We start from the raw sequence: 20,000 nt of genomic DNA on the forward strand, positions 1-20,000 counted from the left end.
TGCATGATCGAGTTAGTATCAGGGGGTTCTACTGCATGATCGAGTTAGTATCAGGGGGTTCTACTGCATGATCGAGTTAGTATCAGGGGGTTCTACTGCATGATCGAGTTAGTATCAGGGGGTTCTACTGCATGATCGAGTTAGTATCAGGGGGTTCTACTGCATGATCGAGTTAGTATCAGGAGGTTCTACTGCATGATCGAGTTAGTATCAGGGGGTTCTACTGCATGATCGAGTTAGTATCAGGGGGTTTTACTGCATGATCGAGTTAGTATCAGGGGGTTCTACTTCATGATTGAGTTAGTATCAGGGGGTTCTACTTCATGATTGAGTTAGTATCAGGGGGTTCTACTGGATGATCGAGTTAGTATCAGGGGGTTCTACTGCATGATCGAGTTAGTATCAGTGGGTTCTACTGCATGATCGAGTTAGTATCAGGGGGTTCTACTGCATGATCGAGTTAGTATCAGGGGGTTCTACTGCATGATCGAGTTAGTATCAGGGGGTTCTACTGCATGATTGAGTTAGTATCAGTGGGTTCTACTGCATGATCGAGTTAGTATCAGGGGGTTCTACTGCATGATCGAGTTAGTATCAGGGGGTTCTACTGCATGATCGAGTTAGTATCAGGGGGTTCTACTTCATGATCGAGTTAGTATCAGGGGGTTCTACTGCATGATTGAGTTAGTATCAGGGGCTTTTGTCCAGAGCAGGTTTCAGTTTGGAGAGTGAATAAATCAGACATGAATCAAAGAAGTTCAAATAGGTATAAAAAGATTTAGAGTCCAAGGAAGCGTTTGAAAAGGGATATGATATACTTCTGAGAGGTGCGTGATGTGAACAGATTATCCTGTCTAGGCGGGCGGGGGTGTTGGACCCAGCAGAATCCCAAATCTTTAGCAGCGCTGCTCAGAGATGAATCATCAATTAGAGTTTATTAAGTGGGAGGACAGTGGGCTCGGACTGTGGAAGACATCTTTTCTGCCGTGAAGGTCAGTGAGTGTCGGCCATGTTGATTCTAATGAGCGCCAACGTAGTCTGGGATAGGAAAAGGGATCGAACGTGTTCTCTTTTTTTTTTTCTACGGAGGAACTGTCGAAAGAGCTTTGTTGGCGTGTTGAATTGACAGGAAACCATGGCAACAGCCGAGACGTGGAGTTGGGAGAAGACTAAGGATGTGGCGACTGATTGGGAATCTAATCATCAGTTCGTGGATAAGTATGTGATCGCCACGGCTGGTTGATGACTTCTCATTCTAACGTTGGATTTATTTGGAGCTGAGATAAGCTCCAGCACACCTCGCGACCCCAGAAAGGACAAGCGGTAAAAAATGGATGGATGGATGGATGGAGTCCCATGGTTGACGAGCTCATTGTGTCTCTGTTCGCCGTGTGGAGACACTTAGTAATAGTCACCACCCTTACGGAAAATAAAATGTTTTTCTACGGATCGTATTTTGCAGACTATAAGACCCACCCACTAAATTGTAGGAAAAAGGAAATAAATAAAATATATATATATATATATATATATATATATATATACAGTGGGGCAAAAAAGTATTTAGTCAGCCAGCGATTGTGCAAGTTCTCCCACATCAAATGATGACAGAGGTCTGTAATTTTCATCCTAGGTACACTTCAACTGTGAGAGACAGAATGTGAAGAAACAAAACAGAAACGTCATTGATGTCTTTATTCATCCTTTGAGATTAATACGATTGTTTTATTAGGGTTCCAGATGTTTATCAGGAATCTTATTCACTGTACTTTGTAAACTATTGGAGTTTGAACAGTTCCTTCAATTGGATCATTTTAGTAGATTGTTTGATTTCTTTGCTTAATCCATTCTATCATTTTGTCATTAGCAAACAAAGATCCGTAGATGAGCCGCACTTTTGTATAAAACGCAGGGTCTAAAGCCCTCAAAATCCCTGATGGTACATCCGTAGAGACCCGCGTAAAAACATACATACTTAGAGACCAGCGTAAGAACACGGAACATAGAAGACTGAGAAGCTAAACTATGAATTATTGAGGAGACCATAAACCTTGGGTACACAATTAAAGCCGTGATGAAGAGGATCCGGAGTCTATTGGCTGGATCAATGTTTGCTGGGGTGTTTGAGCAGGGGGATCAGTGGTGGCCGCCCGTCTTCTACTCTGATAATTGGAAGCTGAGACTCCTATGAGGGACGGGAAGTCAGTCTGGGTTTGGAGACGGGGGCTAAATGAAGAGATGTGTTTGGAAATGAGGGGCCCCAAGTCCCCGTAGGACTCGTAATGAAGAGAAGTCCCAAAAGCCTCTGACAGAGCCCCCCCCCCCGCCATCCAGCGAGGCGAAGTGCATCAGAGAAGACAGGAAATGGAAGTTTGGAGAATGGCAAAATACATTGGGAGTACGATGAAGGGATTGACTGATTGATTGATTGATTGATTGAGACTTGTATGAGTAGATTGCAGAGTACAGTAAATATTATCCGTACAATTGACCACTAAATGGTAACAGCACTATAAGTTTTTCAACTTGTTTAAGTCCGAGTCCACGATCAATTCATGGTAATATATGCACAACATAGATATGGACAACATAGGGACTACGTTTGACTACGACAACCAAACGAAGGAGTCGTTGATGCAATGCTAGTCCTAGCTAGCAGCTAATGTCACTAAATCACTGATCCACGCCTGTATACATGCTTTTTGACCATGTTTAGTCAACGTTGAGTTCTGACGTTGATTTGAACGTAACATTTTGGTCATGTCCCGAACAATATTCTACAAACCCCGTTTCCATATGAGTTGGGAAATTGTGTTAGATGTAAATATAAACAGAATACAATGATTTGCAAATCCTTTTCAAGCCATATTCAGTTGAATATGCTACAAAGACAACATATTTGATGTGCAAATAATCATCAGCTTTAGTATTTGATGCCAGCAACACGTGACAAAGAAGTTGGGAAAGGTGGCAATAATACTGATATAGTTGAGAAATGCTCATCAAACGCTTATTGGGAACATCCCGCAGGTGTGCAGGCTAATTGGGAACAGGTGGGTGCCATGATTGGGTATAAAAACAGCTTCCCAAAAAAATGCTCAGTCTTTCACAAGAAAGGATGGGGCGAGGTACACCCCTTTGTCCACAACTGCGTGAGCAAATAGTCAAACAGTTTAAGAACAACCTTTCTCAAAGTGACATTGCAAGAAATTTAGGGATTTCAACATCTACGCTCCATAATATCATCAAAAGGTTCAGAGAATCTGGAGAAATCACTCCACGTAAGCGGCATGGCCGGAAACCAACAATGAATGACCGTGACCTTCCATCCCTCAGACGAAACTGTATCAAAAACCCACATCAATCTCTAAAGGATATCACCACATGGGCTCAGGAACACTTCAGAAAACCACTGTCACTAAATACAGTTGGTCGCTACATCTGTAAGTGCAATTAGATGCAAAGCGAAAGCCATTTATCAACAACATCCAGAAACGCCGCCGGCTTCTCTAGGCCTGAGATCATCTAAGATGGACTGATGTAAAGTGGGAAAGTGTTCTGTGGTCTGACGAGTCCACTTTTCAAATTATTTTTGGAAATATTCGATATCATGTCATCCGGATCAAAGGGGAAGCGAACTATCCAGACTGTTATCGACGCAAAGTTGAAAAGCCAGCATGTGTGATGGTATGGGGGTGCATTAGTGCCCAAGGCATGGGTAACTTACACATCTGTGAAGGCACCATTAATGCTGAAAGGTACATACAGGTTTTGGAACAACATATGCTGACATCTAAGCGCTGTCTTTTCCATGGACGCCCCTGCTTATTTCAGCAAGACAATGCCAAGCCACGTGTTACAATAGCGTGGTTTCATAGTAAAAGAGTGCTGGTACTTTCCTGGCCCGCCTGCAGTCCAGACTTGTCTCCCTCGGAAAATGTGTGGCGCATTATGAAGCGTAAAATAGGACAGCGGAGACCCCGGACTGTTGAAGGACTGAAGCTCTACATAAAACAAGAATGGGAAAGAATTCCACTTTCAAAGCTTCAACAATTAGTTTCCTCAGTTCCCAAACGTTTATTGAGTGTTGTTAAAAGAAAAGGTGATGTAACACAGTGGTGAACATGCCCTTTCCCAACTACTTTGGCACGTGTTGCAGCCATGAAATTCTAATTATTATTATTTGGTGCCTGCTGGACTATCTAGTGAACGTATGTTAAAAACATGACTGAAACCAATAAAAAAGAGACTCCAGTACATCGTGTGAATGGACCTACACTTGTTCTGCATATTAACAAGGACATCATTATGCATAATAACAATAATAAATGTCAGTATTATCAGATAAGACCTTCCTTGCTGCTTGGCAGCCCCGCTTTATTCCCCCAAGTCATTATTGTCTGGGCTGAGGTGCCCCCTTCTCCCACTGATTTGTGGGTAATGAGCTGGCACCCCCTCTTCAATTATTCTCATTGAAAAAGTGATTTCTCACTCCAGGGGGCAAATCGGAGAAGCCGAACGCATGAACTCTAATCAAGAATTAGCCACGGAGCGAGTGGCGAGCGGCGGGGCGGAGAGACGCCCGCGCCCCGATACTAAGCAGTTGTGGGCGGGAACAGGAGGTGGGAAGAGGACGACAAGAAGATGGTGGATTGAAGGAGCAGGTTTACATCTCCTGTGGAGTTTGTGTGGGCTTCTGCCACTCTGCTTCCCTCCCACAGTGGACAACTTATTATCTTTAGGTGGAAAACATAAGTGATGACATCCAACATAAGCACCTGTCATATGGAAAAATAAAATCATATTTTTTATACAAACCCCGTTTCCATATGAGTTGGGAAATTCTGTTGGATGTAAATATAAACAGAATACAATGATTTGCAAATCATTTCCAACCCATATTCAGTTGAATATGCTACAAAGACAACATATTTGATGTTCAAACTCATAAACTTTAGTTTTTTTTGCAAATAATTAACTTAGAATTTTATGGCTGCAACACGTGCCAAAGTAGTTGGGAAAGGGCATGTTCACCACTGTGTTACATCACCTTTTCTTTTAACAACACTCAATAAACGTTTGGGAACTGAGGAAACTAATTGTTGAAGCTTTGAAAGTGGAATTCTTTCCCATTCTTAATTTATGTAGAGCTTCAGTCCTTCAACAGTCCGGGGTCTCCGCTGTCGTATTTTACGCTTCATAATGCGCCACACATTTTCCATGGGAGACAGGTCTGGACTGCAGGCGGGCCAGGAAAGTACCCGCACTTGTGGACAGTCCGCAAATGGGCACTCGCCAGACCACAGAACACTTTTCCACTTTGCATCAGTCCATCTTAGATGATCTCGGGCCCAGAGAAGCCGGCGGCGTTTCCGGATGTTGTTGATAAATGGCGTTCGCTTTGCATAGTAGAGCTTTAACTTGCACTTACAGATGTAGCAACACACTGTATTTAGTGACAGTGGTTTTCTGAAGTGTTTCTGAGCCCATGTGGTGATATCCTTTAATAACTGATGTAGTTTTTTGATATGTTGCCGTCTGAGCGATCGAAAGTCACGGTCATTCAATGTTGGTTCCCGGCCATGCCGCTTACGTGGAGTGATTTCTCCAGATTCTCTGAACCTTTTGATGATTTTATGGAGCGTAGATGTTGAAATCCCTAAATTTCTTGCAATTGCACTTTGAGAAAGGTTGTTCTTAAACTGTTTGACTATTTGCTCACGCAGTTGTGGACAAAGGGGTGTACCTCGCCCCATCCTTTCTTGTGAAAGACTGAGCATTTTTCGGGAAGCTGTTTTTATACCCAATCATGGCACCCACCTGTTCCCAATTAGCCTGCACACCTGAGGGATGTTCCCAATAAGTGTTTGATGAGCCTTCCTCAACTTTATCAGTATTTATTGCCACTTTTCCCAACTTCTTTGTCACATGTGGCTGGCATCAAATTCTAAAGTTAATGATTTGCAAAAATAAAAAAGGAGTCATAGTATTATGATTTGTTTCTAAATGTGAAAGACTTCCTTGTGGTCTACAAAACATGTAATGCTGCTTCTTTGCTCAAAATGTTGCATAGATGATGTTTTACACATCATCTTCAAGTCAATTCAGGATGCGGCGTTTTGTAGGCGGGGTTATTTACATGCCTCCACTTCGACAGAGTCTTCTCCCCGTCATCTTTGTTGTAGCGGTGTAGCGTGCAAGGACGGGAGTGCAAGAAGTGTCAAAAGATGGCGCTAACTGTTTTAAAGACATTCAGACTTTACTTCGATCAATAACGGAGCAGCATATCCTCATCCGGAAACATCAACAACACCCGGAAATGTGTCCCGTGAAAAAGCGTGATTACTGTGTACATTTAATGACTTGTATACATCAGTGCTTCCCACCAGTTATTTAGTTCCATCCATCCATCCATTTTCTACCGCTTATTCCCTTTTGGCGCATATCTCAGCTACAATCGGGCGGAAGGCGGGGTACACCCTGGACAAGTCGCCACCTCATCGCAGGGCCAACACAGATAGACAGACAACATTCACACTCACATTCACACACTAGGGACCATTTAGTGTTGCCAATATACAAATATTATTTGTATTTAATGACTTGTACACATCAGTTTTGGTAAACAACAAACGGTGACCCAGAATGTGGAGTTTTAAAAGTCAAACTATATTGAATAAACTGCCATTAAAGTGAGGTAGTGTCAATAATGTGCACCAACAACACATAAAACAAGTTGAATGATTATTAGGCGATCACGATTATATTTTGGCCGCCCTGAGCGCTCGCACACCCGAGACTAGAAAAGGAAAAGCTAACGAAGATAAACACGTTGTGCTTTTAATGAATAAAGTATTGTAGTATGTGACATACATGCACCTTTTGAAGCTCATCAGCAGTTTAATCCAGCGGAGACAAATAAACATGATTAGTTTCAGAAATGTCAGCTGTGGAATTCATCAAGCAGGTGAGGCCTGGAGCAGCTTGTGTGCACGCCCGCCTGGCAGCTTTGCATAATTGCATGCATGTTTGTGTCCTTTTTCAAACACCACTGGCGGGGGAAACGCACGCAGGTCGAACCTTTGCAGCGTTTTGTTGTCTGCAGCGTTTTGTTGTCTGCAGCCTCCCGGACGCTCATGTGGGGACGTGGCCAACACACTTTGCTACTCCCAATATTACTAACATCACAATATATGAGGTTGTGTTATGTTACATTACATTACAAAAATTACAATATATGAGGTTGTGTTATGTTACATTACTAACATCACAATATATGAGGTTGTGTTATGTTACATTACAAACATCACAATATATGAGGTTGTGTTATGTTACATTACTAACATCACAATATATGAGGTTGTGTTATGTTACATTACTAACATCACAATATATGAGGTTGTGTTATGTTACATTACTAACATCACAATATATGAGGTTGTGTTATGTTACATTACAAACATCACAATATATGAGGTTGTGTTATGTTACATTACTAACATCACAATATATGAGGTTGTGTTATGTTACATTACATTACAAAAATTACAATATATGAGGTTGTGTTATGTTACATTACTAACATCACAATATATGAGGTTGTGTTATGTTACATTACTAACATCACAATATATGAGGTTGTGTTATGTTACATTACAAACATTACAATATATGAGGTTGTGTTATGTTACATTACATTACTAACATTACAATATATGAGGTTGTGTTATGTTACATTACTAACATCACAATATATGAGGTTATGTTATGTTACATTACTAAGATCACAATATATGAGGTTGTGTTATGTTACATTACTAACATCACAATATATGAGGTTTCATTACATTACTAACATCACAATATATGAGGTTATGTTATGTTACATTACTAACATTACAATATATGAGGTTGTGTTATGTTACATTACTAACATTACAATATATGAGGTTGTGTTATGTTACATTACAAACATCACAATATATGAGGTTGTGTTATGTTACATTACTAACATCACAATATATGAGGTTGTGTTATGTTACATTACTAACATCACAATATATGAGGTTGTGTTATGTTACATTACTAACATCACAATATATGAGGTTGTGTTATGTTACATTACTAACATCACAATATATGAGGTTGTGTTATGTTACATTACTAACATCACAATATATGAGGTTGTGTTATGTTACATTACTAACATCACAATATATGAGGTTGTGTTATGTTACATTACTAACATCACAATATATGAGGTTGTGTTATGTTACATTACACACGTTACAATATATGAGGTTGTGTTATGTTACATTACTAACATTACAATATATGAGGTTGTGTTATGTTACATTACTAACATTACAATATATGAGGTTGTGTTATGTTACATTACAATATATGAGGTTGTGTTATGTTACATTACTAACATCACAATATATGAGGTTGTGTTATGTTACATTACTAACATTACAATATATGAGGTTGTGTTATGTTACATTACTAACATCACAATATATGAGGTTGTGTTATGTTACATTACTAACATCACAATATATGAGGTTGTGTTATGTTACATTACTAACATTACAATATATGAGGTTGTGTTATGTTACATTACAAACATCACAATATATGAGGTTGTGTTATGTTACATTACTAACATCACAATATATGAGGTCGTGTTATGTTACATTACACACGTTACAATATATGAGGTTGTGTTATGTTACATTACTAACATTACAATATATGAGGTTGTGTTATGTTACATTACTAACATTACAATATATGAGGTTGTGTTATGTTACATTACAATATATGAGGTTGTGTTATGTTACATTACTAACATCACAATATATGAGGTTGTGTTATGTTACATTACTAACATCACAATATATGAGGTTGTGTTATGTTACATTACTAACATCACAATATATGAGGTTGTGTTATGTTACATTACTAACATTACAATATATGAGGTTGTGTTATGTTACATTACAAACATCACAATATATGAGGTTGTGTTATGTTACATTACTAACATTACAATATATGAGGTTGTGTTATGTTACATTACTAACATTACAATATATGAGGTTGTGTTACATTACATTACTAACATTACAATATATGAGGTTGTGTTATGTTACATTACTAACATTACAATATATGAGGTTGTGTTATGTTATTATTACAAACATTACAATATATGAGGTTGTGTTATGTTACATTACAATATATGAGGTTGTGTTATGTTACATTACAAACATCACAATATATGAGGTTGTGTTATGTTACATTACAAACATCACAATATATGAGGTTGTGTTATGTTACATTACAAACATTACAATATATGAGGTTGTGTTATGTTACATTACAAACATCACAATATATAAGGTTGTGTTATGTTACATTACTAACATCACAATATATGAGGTTGTGTTACGTTACATTACTAACATCACAATATATGAGGTTGTGTTATGTTACATTACTAACATTACAATATATGAGGTTGTGTTATGTTACATTACAAACATCACAATATATGAGGTTGTGTTATGTTACATTACAAACATCACAATATATGAGGTTGTGTTATGTTACATTACTAACATCACAATATATGAGGCTGTGTTATGTTACATTACTAACATCACAATATATGAGGTTGTGTTATGTTACATTACTAACATCACAATATATGAGGCTGTGTTATGTTACATTACTAACATCACAATATATGAGGTTGTGTTATGTTACATTACTAACATCACAATATATGAGGTTGTGTTATGTTACATTACTAACATCACAATATATGAGGTTGTGTTATGTTACATTACTAACATCACAATATATGAGGTTGTGTTATGTTACATTACAAACATTACAATATATGAGGTTGTGTTATGTTACATTACTAACATCACAATATATGAGGTTGTGTTATGTTACATTACTAACATCACAATATATGAGGTTGTGTTATGTTACATTACATCACAATATATGAGGTTGTGTTATGTGCGGCGAGCAGAGTCGTGGAAACTAAGATTTGTGGAGCCACATATTCCCAATAATTCTCATATATTCCCATTAATTCTGGGATGAGTTTTTCCTTGCCCTTATGTGGGCGCTGTACCAAGGATGTCGTTGTGGTTTGTGCAGCCCTTTGAGACACTTGTGATTTAGGGCTATATAAATAAACATTGATTGATTGATGGATATTCCCAGTCATTCCCATATAGTTCCATTAATTCCCATATAGTCCCAGTCATTCCCTTATATCCCCATTATTTCTCATATATTCCCATTCATTACCATTAGTCCCCACCTATTCCCATTCATTCCCATATATTACCATTAATTCCCAGTCATTCCCATTATTCCTCATATATTCCCATTCATTACCAATAATTCCCATATATTCCCATTCATTCCCATTAATTCCCACATATTCCCAGTCATTCCCTTATATTCCCATTATTCCCCATATATTCCCATTCATTACCAATAATTCCCATATATTCCCATTCATTCCTATATATTCCCAGTCATTCCCTTATATTCCCATTATTTCTCATATATTCCCATTCATTACCATTAATTCCCACCTATTCCCATTCATTCCCATTAATTCCCACATATTCCCAGTCATTCCCATATATTCCCATTATTGCCCATATATTCCCATTATTTCCCATATATTCCCATTATTTCCCATATATTCCCATTCATTACCATCAATTTCCACCTATTCCCATTCATTCCCATGTATTCCCATTAATTCCCACATATTCCCAGTCATTCCCATTATTGCCCATATATTCCCATTATTTCCCATATATTCCCATTCCTTACCATTAATTCCCACCTATTTCCATTCAATCCCATATATTCCTATTAATTCCCACATATTCCCATTAATTCCCATACATCCCAATTAATTTCCATTTATCCCCAATAATTCCCATGTATTCCCATTAAATCCCATTAATTCCCAAATATACCAATTAATTCCCATAAATTCCTATTAATTTCAATATATTCCAATAATTCCCATATATTCCAATTAATTCCCATGCACGGTGTCAAAATTTGAATAATAAAAAAATGGTCAATATTTCCAATCTTCCCGAGCTTAACTTCTTGTGGTAAATTTCCGGAAAGTTTCCATAAATGTCCCCCCCTTTGCAAGCCTAATTAGTACACATTAATAATCAGTACCTGCAGGTCAAAGTGCACTTAAATGTATTTGCTTGGAAAAAGGCTCCAAAGAAGCAGTTTTACATTTCCTGCAGACCACAAGGAAGTAAGATGAGAACTTTATTGTGAAAATCCGTGGATTCAATTCCCATTGCATCAAATGTACACCTGTGTTATTCTGACTTTGCAAGTCAAATGTGCCGTTTGAGTCATCTCGGGGCCTCATTTGACATTCATAGGCGGCGGTTCAAAGGCCTGATCAAATATAAATGACACAAGCACTCGGAGAACACTAAATGTTGCCGGGAAGAACAGAACTGCTTGATTGGCATTAGTCACCGGAGGAGGAGACATCAGGATGAAGATAAGTAATTAAACTTGATGTCTACCACTAATTAGTTGGAGTAGAAATGCTAATAACGCTAAATAAGCACAATTTACACACACTAAAGTTATATCATGTTTATTTTAATTAGATTTACTTTTCTTTCTTTATTTGTTTGACAAAAGTGGCTTTTGCAAGGTTGTCCTAATCACCTCTCACTGTTATGTTAGATCCACTATGGACTGGACTCTCACTATTATGTTAGATCCACTATGGACTGGACTCTCACTATTATGTTAGATCCACTATGGACTGGACTCTCACTATTATGTTAGATCCACTATGGACTGGACTCTCTCACTATTATGTTAGATCCACTATGGACTGGACTCTCACTATTATGTTAGATCCACTATGGACTGGACTCCCACTATTATGTTAGATCCACTATGGACTGGACTCTCACTATTATGTTAGATCCACTATGGACTGGACTCTCACTATTATGTTAGATCCACTATGGACTGTACTCTCACTATATGTTAGATCCACTATGGACTGGACTCTCACTATTATGTTAGATCCACTATGGACTGGACTCTCACACTATTATGTTAGATCCACTATGGACTGGACTCTCACTATTATGTTAGATCCACTATGGACTGGACTCTCACACTATTATGTTAGATCCACTATGGACTGGACTCTCACTATTATGTTAGATCCACTATGGACTGGACTCTCACTATTATGTTAGATCCACTATGGACTGGACTCTCACACTATTATGTTAGATCCACTATGGACTGGACTCTCACACTATTATGTTAGATCCACTATGGACTGGACTCTCACTATTATGTTAGATCCACTATGGACTGGACTCTCACTATTATGTTAGATCCACTATGGACTGGACTCTCACTATTATGTTAGATCCACTATGGACTGGACTCTCACACTATTATGTTAGATCCACTATGGACTGGACTCTTATACTTTTATGTTAGATCCACTATGGACTGGACTCTCACACTATTATGTTAGATCCACTATGGACTGGACTCTCACACTATTATGTTAGATCCTCTATGGACTGGACTCTCACACTATTATGTTAGATCCACTATGGACTGGACTCTCACACTATTATGTTAGATCCACTATGGACTGGACTCTCACACTATTATGTTAGATCCACTATGGACTGGACTCTCACACTATTATGTTAGATCCACTATGGACTGGACTCTCACACTATTATGTTAGATCCACTATGGACTGGACTCTCACACTATTATGTTAGATCCACTATGGACTGGACTCTCACACTATTATGTTAGATCCACTATGGACTGGACTCTTACACTATTATGTTAGATCCACTATGGACTGGACTCTCACACTATTATGTTAGATCCACTATGGACTGGACTCTCACACTATTATGTTAGATCCACTATGGACTGGACTCTCACACTATTATGTTAGATCCACTATGGACTGGACTCTCACACTATTATGTTAGATCCACTATGGACTGGACTCTCACACTATTATGTTAGATCCACTATGGACTGGACTCTCACACTATTATGTTAGATCCACTATGGACTGGACTCTCACACTATTATGTTAGATCCACTATGGACTGGACTCTCACACTATTATGTTAGATCCACTATGGACTGGACTCTCACTATTATGTTAGATCCACTATGGACTGGACTCTCACACTATTATGTTAGATCCACTATGGACTGGACTCTCACACTATTATGTTTGATCCACTATGGACTGAAGTCTCATTATTATGTTAGATCCACTATGGACTGGACTCTCACTATTATGTTAGATCCACTATGGACTGGACTCTCACACTATTATGTTTGATCCACTATGGACTGGACTCTCACTATTATGTTAGATATAACTACCAACTGAGAAGACCAGACCACAAGGTCTGCTGGGGTGTGACCGTGATCCTATTTATTTTTTTTCCTTTGTCATGAAAAGGGGAGGTTTTTGTGCTTGGTGCACTAATTGTTAGTGTATATTGTGGTTTTTATGTTGATTTAATAATTTAAAAAAAAATTTATAAATACATTTTTGTTTTCCTATAAAAATGATTTAAAAATTCTTCTGCGGCCCGGTACCGGTGGTTGTGGACCACTGCTATACGGTACAACCCTCACAAGTACTAATCATATGTGGAATGCATTCCCCTGGAAGCTGAAACGCGACACTATCAGTTGGTCGGTGGTATCTGCAAAGAATCACCAAAGACGCTCACAGTATCGGACCGACCTGTTCTTGTCGATCCAGCCAGCGGTCCACCATGGGATGATTGGCGCTGAGGGAAGACCTGGTCATCTCCCGCTGGAACTGAGTGGTCCTGCCACCGCCGTCGCGAGGAAGACTCCGGTAGGCGTGGCCTCCCCTGCCCTTGACACACAAACACATGCTCAGGACCACCTTTTTTGGTTACTTAGCAACAAGTTAGCGGCAGAAACCTTTCAGGGAATGTCAGAAATGGGATAAAGAACAAGTTATCATATTTTGGGGGTGATATAAGTTTAGGTTACAAAGCCCCACTAATTTGTGTCTGGATGCTAGCGTCCCCGCCTCCACCCGCAGAGACCAAGACAGTGGATGACTGACAAGAGGGTTCATTGAAGAGAATCCTGCTTCTCCAGAGCTCGAAAAGTTCTGGCCTGGTTTTGGTCAAACTTGCAGGAAATTGGAAAAAGGACCAAGTGTTTAGATAGGCGCCAGCGCCCCCCGCGACCCTGAAAGGGAATAAGCGGTAGAAAATGGATGGATGGATGGATGTTTAGATTTTAACATCTGGATTCAGGATCTTTTTAAAGGATGCTTTACTGTTGGGAAATACGTCAGAATAATTGTATCAAAAGCTGTCTTTGAACCTAACAAGAAGAAGGCAGGTAAAACTCCACTGTGTAGGATGGGAAGCAACACGAAGGTGTTCGGTTTCTTTCGTGTGTTGTAATCAACAGAAAGATATTGTTGGGCCCTCGCCGGAACTTTGAATAGTGCTGCTAGGATCCTGATGAGAGTGCGGAAATAAAACCACATCACACCCGTTCTCAAATCCCTGCACTGGCTTCCTGTTCCACTCAGGATTGATTACAAAGTCTCCCTACTACTCCACACGACACCTCCATTCTAGACAGGCTAACCTCCTCCAACCTCCAAAGACAAAGCTACAAACAGTGGGAGACCGGGCTTTCTGCTCCGACGCTCCCAGTCTGTGGAATGCTCTACCTGACCACCTGAGGGCACCACAGACTGTGGATGCTTTTAAAAAAAGGCTTAAAAACCCTGTAATGTTTTAAGTTAGTTTATATCTTCTATTTTATCATGGTGAAGCAATAAAAAAAAAAAAGTACAATTTCTTTAAAGTAACCAGCGTTCATTGGTTTTGGACTATTTATTTTGTGGGGGAAAAACCAAAGATATTTATTCCTGTTGACGCTCTACTGCTTGCAAAATAAAGGTGTGTAGAGGGACGTGCGGAGTCGGCACCACACGGGCCAGAAAAGACACTTTTCCCCGCCAAAATAAAAGGCTTTGTGGCCGTTCCCCCTCGCTGTGCTTGGAGGTGTGCTGTCAACATCCTTGGGGCTCTGACGAGTAGAGTGGTTTGGTTTTTAAAAAAAAAAGGATGATCAGACAAAGTCATTGCACCAAAAGGTTCCCGTGTCACATCCTGTCGACCGGGTTGTCCTCCAAGGGAGAAGTAAAGGTTAGACTGTTAACTCTCCTCGTTTGCAAGTCAGAGGGTTGCTATTCAACTGGGTAAAAACCGACACGTGAAGCTAGGCCTTTCAGCTCTTATTTCCAATAGAGCTCTATTGCATCATCACTTCACTTTGAAGAATCACTATTGCATCACCACTTCACTATTGCATCATCACTTCACTTTGAAGACTCACTATTGCATCATCACTTCACTTTAAAGACTCACTATTGCATCATCACTTCACTTTAAAGACTCACTATTGCATCATCATTTCACTTTGAAGACTCACTATTGCCTCATCACTTCACTTTGAAGGCTCACTATTGCATCATCACTTCACTTTGAAGACTCACTATTGCATCATCACTTCACTTTGAAGAATCACTATTGCATCATCACTTCACTTTGAAGACTCACTATTGCAACATCACTTCACTTTGCAGAATCACTATTGCATCATCACTTCACTTTGAAAAATCACTATTGCATCATCACTTCACTTTGAAGAATCACTATTGCATCATCACTTCACTTTGAAAAATCACTATTGCATCATCACTTCACTTTGAAGACTCACTATTGCATCATCACTTCACTTTGAAGAGTCGCTATTGCATCATCACTTCACTTTGAAGACTCACTATTGCATCATCACTTCACTTTGAAGAGTCGCTATTGCATCATCACTTCACTTTGAAGACTCACTATTGCATCATCATTTCACTTTGAAGACTCACTATTGCCTCATCACTTCACTTTGAAGGCTCACTATTGCATCATCACTTCACTTTGAAGACTCACTATTGCATCATCACTTCACTTTGAAGAATCACTATTGCATCATCACTTCACTTTGAAGACTCACTATTGCAACATCACTTCACTTTGCAGAATCACTATTGCATCATCACTTCACTTTGAAAAATCACTATTGCATCATCACTTCACTTTGAAGAATCACTATTGCATCATCACTTCACTTTGAAAAATCACTATTGCATCATCACTTCACTTTGAAGACTCACTATTGCATCATCACTTCACTTTGAAGAGTCGCTATTGCATCATCACTTCACTTTGAAGAGTCGCTATTGCATCATCACTTCACTTTGAAGAGTCGCTATTGCATCATCACTTCACTTTGAAGAGTCGCTATTGCATCATCACTTCACTTTGAAGACTCACTATTGCATCATCACTTCACTTTGAAGAGTCGCTATTGCATCATCACTTCACTTTGAAGACTCACTATTGCATCATCACTTCACTTTGAAGAGTCGCTATTGCATCATCACTTCACTTTGAAGACTCACTATTGCATCATCACTTCACTTTGAAGACTCACTATTGCATCGTCACTTCACTTTGAAGGCTCACTATTGCATCATCACTTCACTTTGAAGAATCACTATTGCATCATCACTTCACTTTGAAGGCTCACTATTGCATCATCACTTCACTTTGAAGACTCACTATTGCATCATCACTTCACTTTGAAGAATCACTATTGCATCATCACTTCACTTTGAAGACTCACTATTGCAACATCACTTCACTTTGCAGAATCACTATTGCATCATCACTTCACTTTGAAAAATCACTATTGCATCATCACTTCACTTTGAAGAATCACTATTGCATCATCACTTCACTTTGAAAAATCACTATTGCATCATCACTTCACTTTGAAGACTCACTATTGCATCATCACTTCACTTTGAAGAGTCGCTATTGCATCATCACTTCACTTTGAAGAGTCGCTATTGCATCATCACTTCACTTTGAAGAGTCGCTATTGCATCATCACTTCACTTTGAAGAGTCGCTATTGCATCATCACTTCACTTTGAAGACTCACTATTGCATCATCACTTCACTTTGAAGAGTCGCTATTGCATCATCACTTCACTTTGAAGACTCACTATTGCATCATCACTTCACTTTGAAGAGTCGCTATTGCATCATCACTTCACTTTGAAGACTCACTATTGCATCATCACTTCACTTTGAAGACTCACTATTGCATCGTCACTTCACTTTGAAGGCTCACTATTGCATCATCACTTCACTTTGAAGAATCACTATTGCATCATCACTTCACTTTGAAGAGTCGCTATTGCATCATCACTTCACTTTGAAGACTCACTATTGCATCATCACTTCACTTTGAAGAGTCGCTATTGCATCATCATTTCACTTTGAAGACTCACTATTGCATCATCATTTCACTTTGAAGACTCACTATTGCATCATCACTTCACTTTGAAGAATCACTATTGCATCATCACTTCACTTTGAAGAGTCGCTATTGCATCATCATTTCACTTTGAAGACTCACTATTGCATCATCACTTCACTTTGAAGAATCACTATTGCCTCATCACTTCACTTTGAAGGCTCACTATTGCATCATCACTTCACTTTGAAGACTCACTATTGCATCATCATTTCACTTTGAAGAATCACTATTGCATCATCACTTCACTTTGAATAATCACTATTGCATCATCACTTCACTTTGAAAAATCATTATTGCATCATCACTTCACTTTGAAGAATCACTATTGCATCATCACTTCACTTTGAAAAATCACTATTGCATCATCACTTCACTTTGAAGACTCACTATTGCATCATCACTTCACTTTGAAGAGTCGCTATTGCATCATCACTTCACTTTGAAGGCTCACTATTGCATCATCACTTCACTTTGAAGAATCACTATTGCATCATCACTTCACTTTGAAGACTCACTATTGCGTCATCACTTCACTTTGAAGACTCACTATCGCATCATCACTTCACTTTGAAGAGTCGCTATTGCATCATCACTTCACTTTGAAGACTCACTATTGCATCATCACTTCACTTTGAAGAGTCGCTATTGCATCATCATTTCACTTTGAAGACTCACTATTGCATCATCATTTCACTTTGAAGACTCACTATTGCATCATCACTTCACTTTGAAGAATCACTATTGCATCATCACTTCACTTTGAAGAGTCGCTATTGCATCATCATTTCACTTTGAAGACTCACTATTGCATCATCGCTTCACTTTGAAGAATCACTATTGCCTCATCACTTCACTTTGAAGGCTCACTATTGCATCATCACTTCACTTTGAAGACTCACTATTGCATCATCATTTCACTTTGAAGAATCACTATTGCATCATCACTTCACTTTGAAGACTCACTATTGCAACATCACTTCACTTTGAATAATCACTATTGCATCATCACTTCACTTTGAAAAATCACTATTGCATCATCACTTCACTTTGAAGAATCAGTATTGCATCATCACTTCACTTTGAAAAATCACTATTGCATCATCACTTCACTTTGAAGACTCACTATTGCATCATCACTTCACTTTGAAGAGTCGCTATTGCATCATCACTTCACTTTGAAGGCTCACTATTGCATCATCACTTCACTTTGAAGAATCACTATTGCATCATCACTTCACTTTGAAGATTCACTATTGCATCATCACTTCACTTTGAAGACTCACTATCGCATCATCACTTCACTTTGAAGAATCACTATTGCATCATCACTTCACTTTGAAGACTCAGTATTGCATCATCACTTCACTTTGAATAATCACTATTGCATCATCACTTCACTTTGAAGAATCAGTATTGCATCATCACTTCATTCTGAAAAATCGCTATTGCATCATCACTTCAATTTGAAGACAGCAATAGTTGAATTGGGGTCTTACGGCCACCTATGTGGACACCCATACTGCCATCTGGTGGTGTCAGAAGAGTATAACATACAATGGAATTCAGGAAAAAAAAGTGTAAAAATAAGAATTAGCTTGTCACTCAACATGAAGTACACATGTGTGTACTAATGGACTAAGTACATACTATCAAAAGATGATTGTTATTTTTTATTCTAATTAGTATCCAACAAGCCCAAATAGCAAAGAGAAATAAAAAAACAAACAGCTTGGGCCTAAAGAGGTTCAAGTTGAGTACAAAACGTGTCGTTATTACAAGTCAACCTCACATAATGAATGTTACATCATTCTTTTTTCCCCAAAATGCAACGGGCGACAAATCTAGTAAGCAACATAAAGTTCATTTGGTTTATAATTCTTTCGCTTTTCATGTTTCCGTTCACTTTTTGTTATTCTTCTCATCTATTCCAATTACATTTCAAATGCATCGTTGCCAATTATGCAAATGACAAAAACTACAAAATAAAACAGTGAATTTGCATACTTTTGATGCACGTTTCCATGACAACAAGGTTTGTTTCAGTGTTACCTTCCGTTCGAGGCTGTTGGTGCCAGGGTTCTGATGTGCCTGGTGGTTGTACTTCTGGAGGCCGGCGGTGGTGGACCAGCGACTCGGGTTCTTTCTCGACGGTTCTTCCTCGCCAAGTGGAATTTCAGCGGCGGGGAGGCCAACCAGCGAGGGATCGCTGCTGCGACGGACGCGGAGAGGCATGTCTGTGGAGGGAGGATAGGATAGGTCTTTATTGTCGTTGCACAAGTACAACGAAACTTGGTTTTCAGCTCAAACCCGTTCAAGATTAGACAAACAAACGGTGTACAGGGCTACAGAACAGGAACACCGATGGGTCGCCACAAGACGCCCCATAAAAGATGGGAACAAGGTAAACACTGGAGAGGGATGAGTAAAAAAATACAATCCAGACTGGGCTCCTAA

At 39.0% G+C, this 20,000-nt stretch overlaps 1 protein-coding gene across 1 annotated transcript in view; it reads right to left on the reverse strand.

Moving 5' to 3' along the window:
- LOC133569802 (partitioning defective 3 homolog) overlaps positions 1-20,000 on the reverse strand; it is a 332,895-nt gene that overhangs the window by 101,959 nt on the left and 210,936 nt on the right. The window contains exons 4-5 of the mRNA XM_061922424.1: positions 19,596-19,780; positions 13,853-13,990 (exon numbers count right to left, since the gene is read on the reverse strand). Coding sequence (XP_061778408.1) covers positions 13,853-13,990; positions 19,596-19,780 — 323 coding nt within the window. The remainder of the gene's footprint in view (positions 1-13,852; positions 13,991-19,595; positions 19,781-20,000) is intronic.

Source organism: Nerophis ophidion, linkage group LG15 (genome assembly GCF_033978795.1).
Source record: "Nerophis ophidion isolate RoL-2023_Sa linkage group LG15, RoL_Noph_v1.0, whole genome shotgun sequence".
Lineage (NCBI taxonomy): Eukaryota > Metazoa > Chordata > Actinopteri > Syngnathiformes > Syngnathidae > Nerophis > Nerophis ophidion.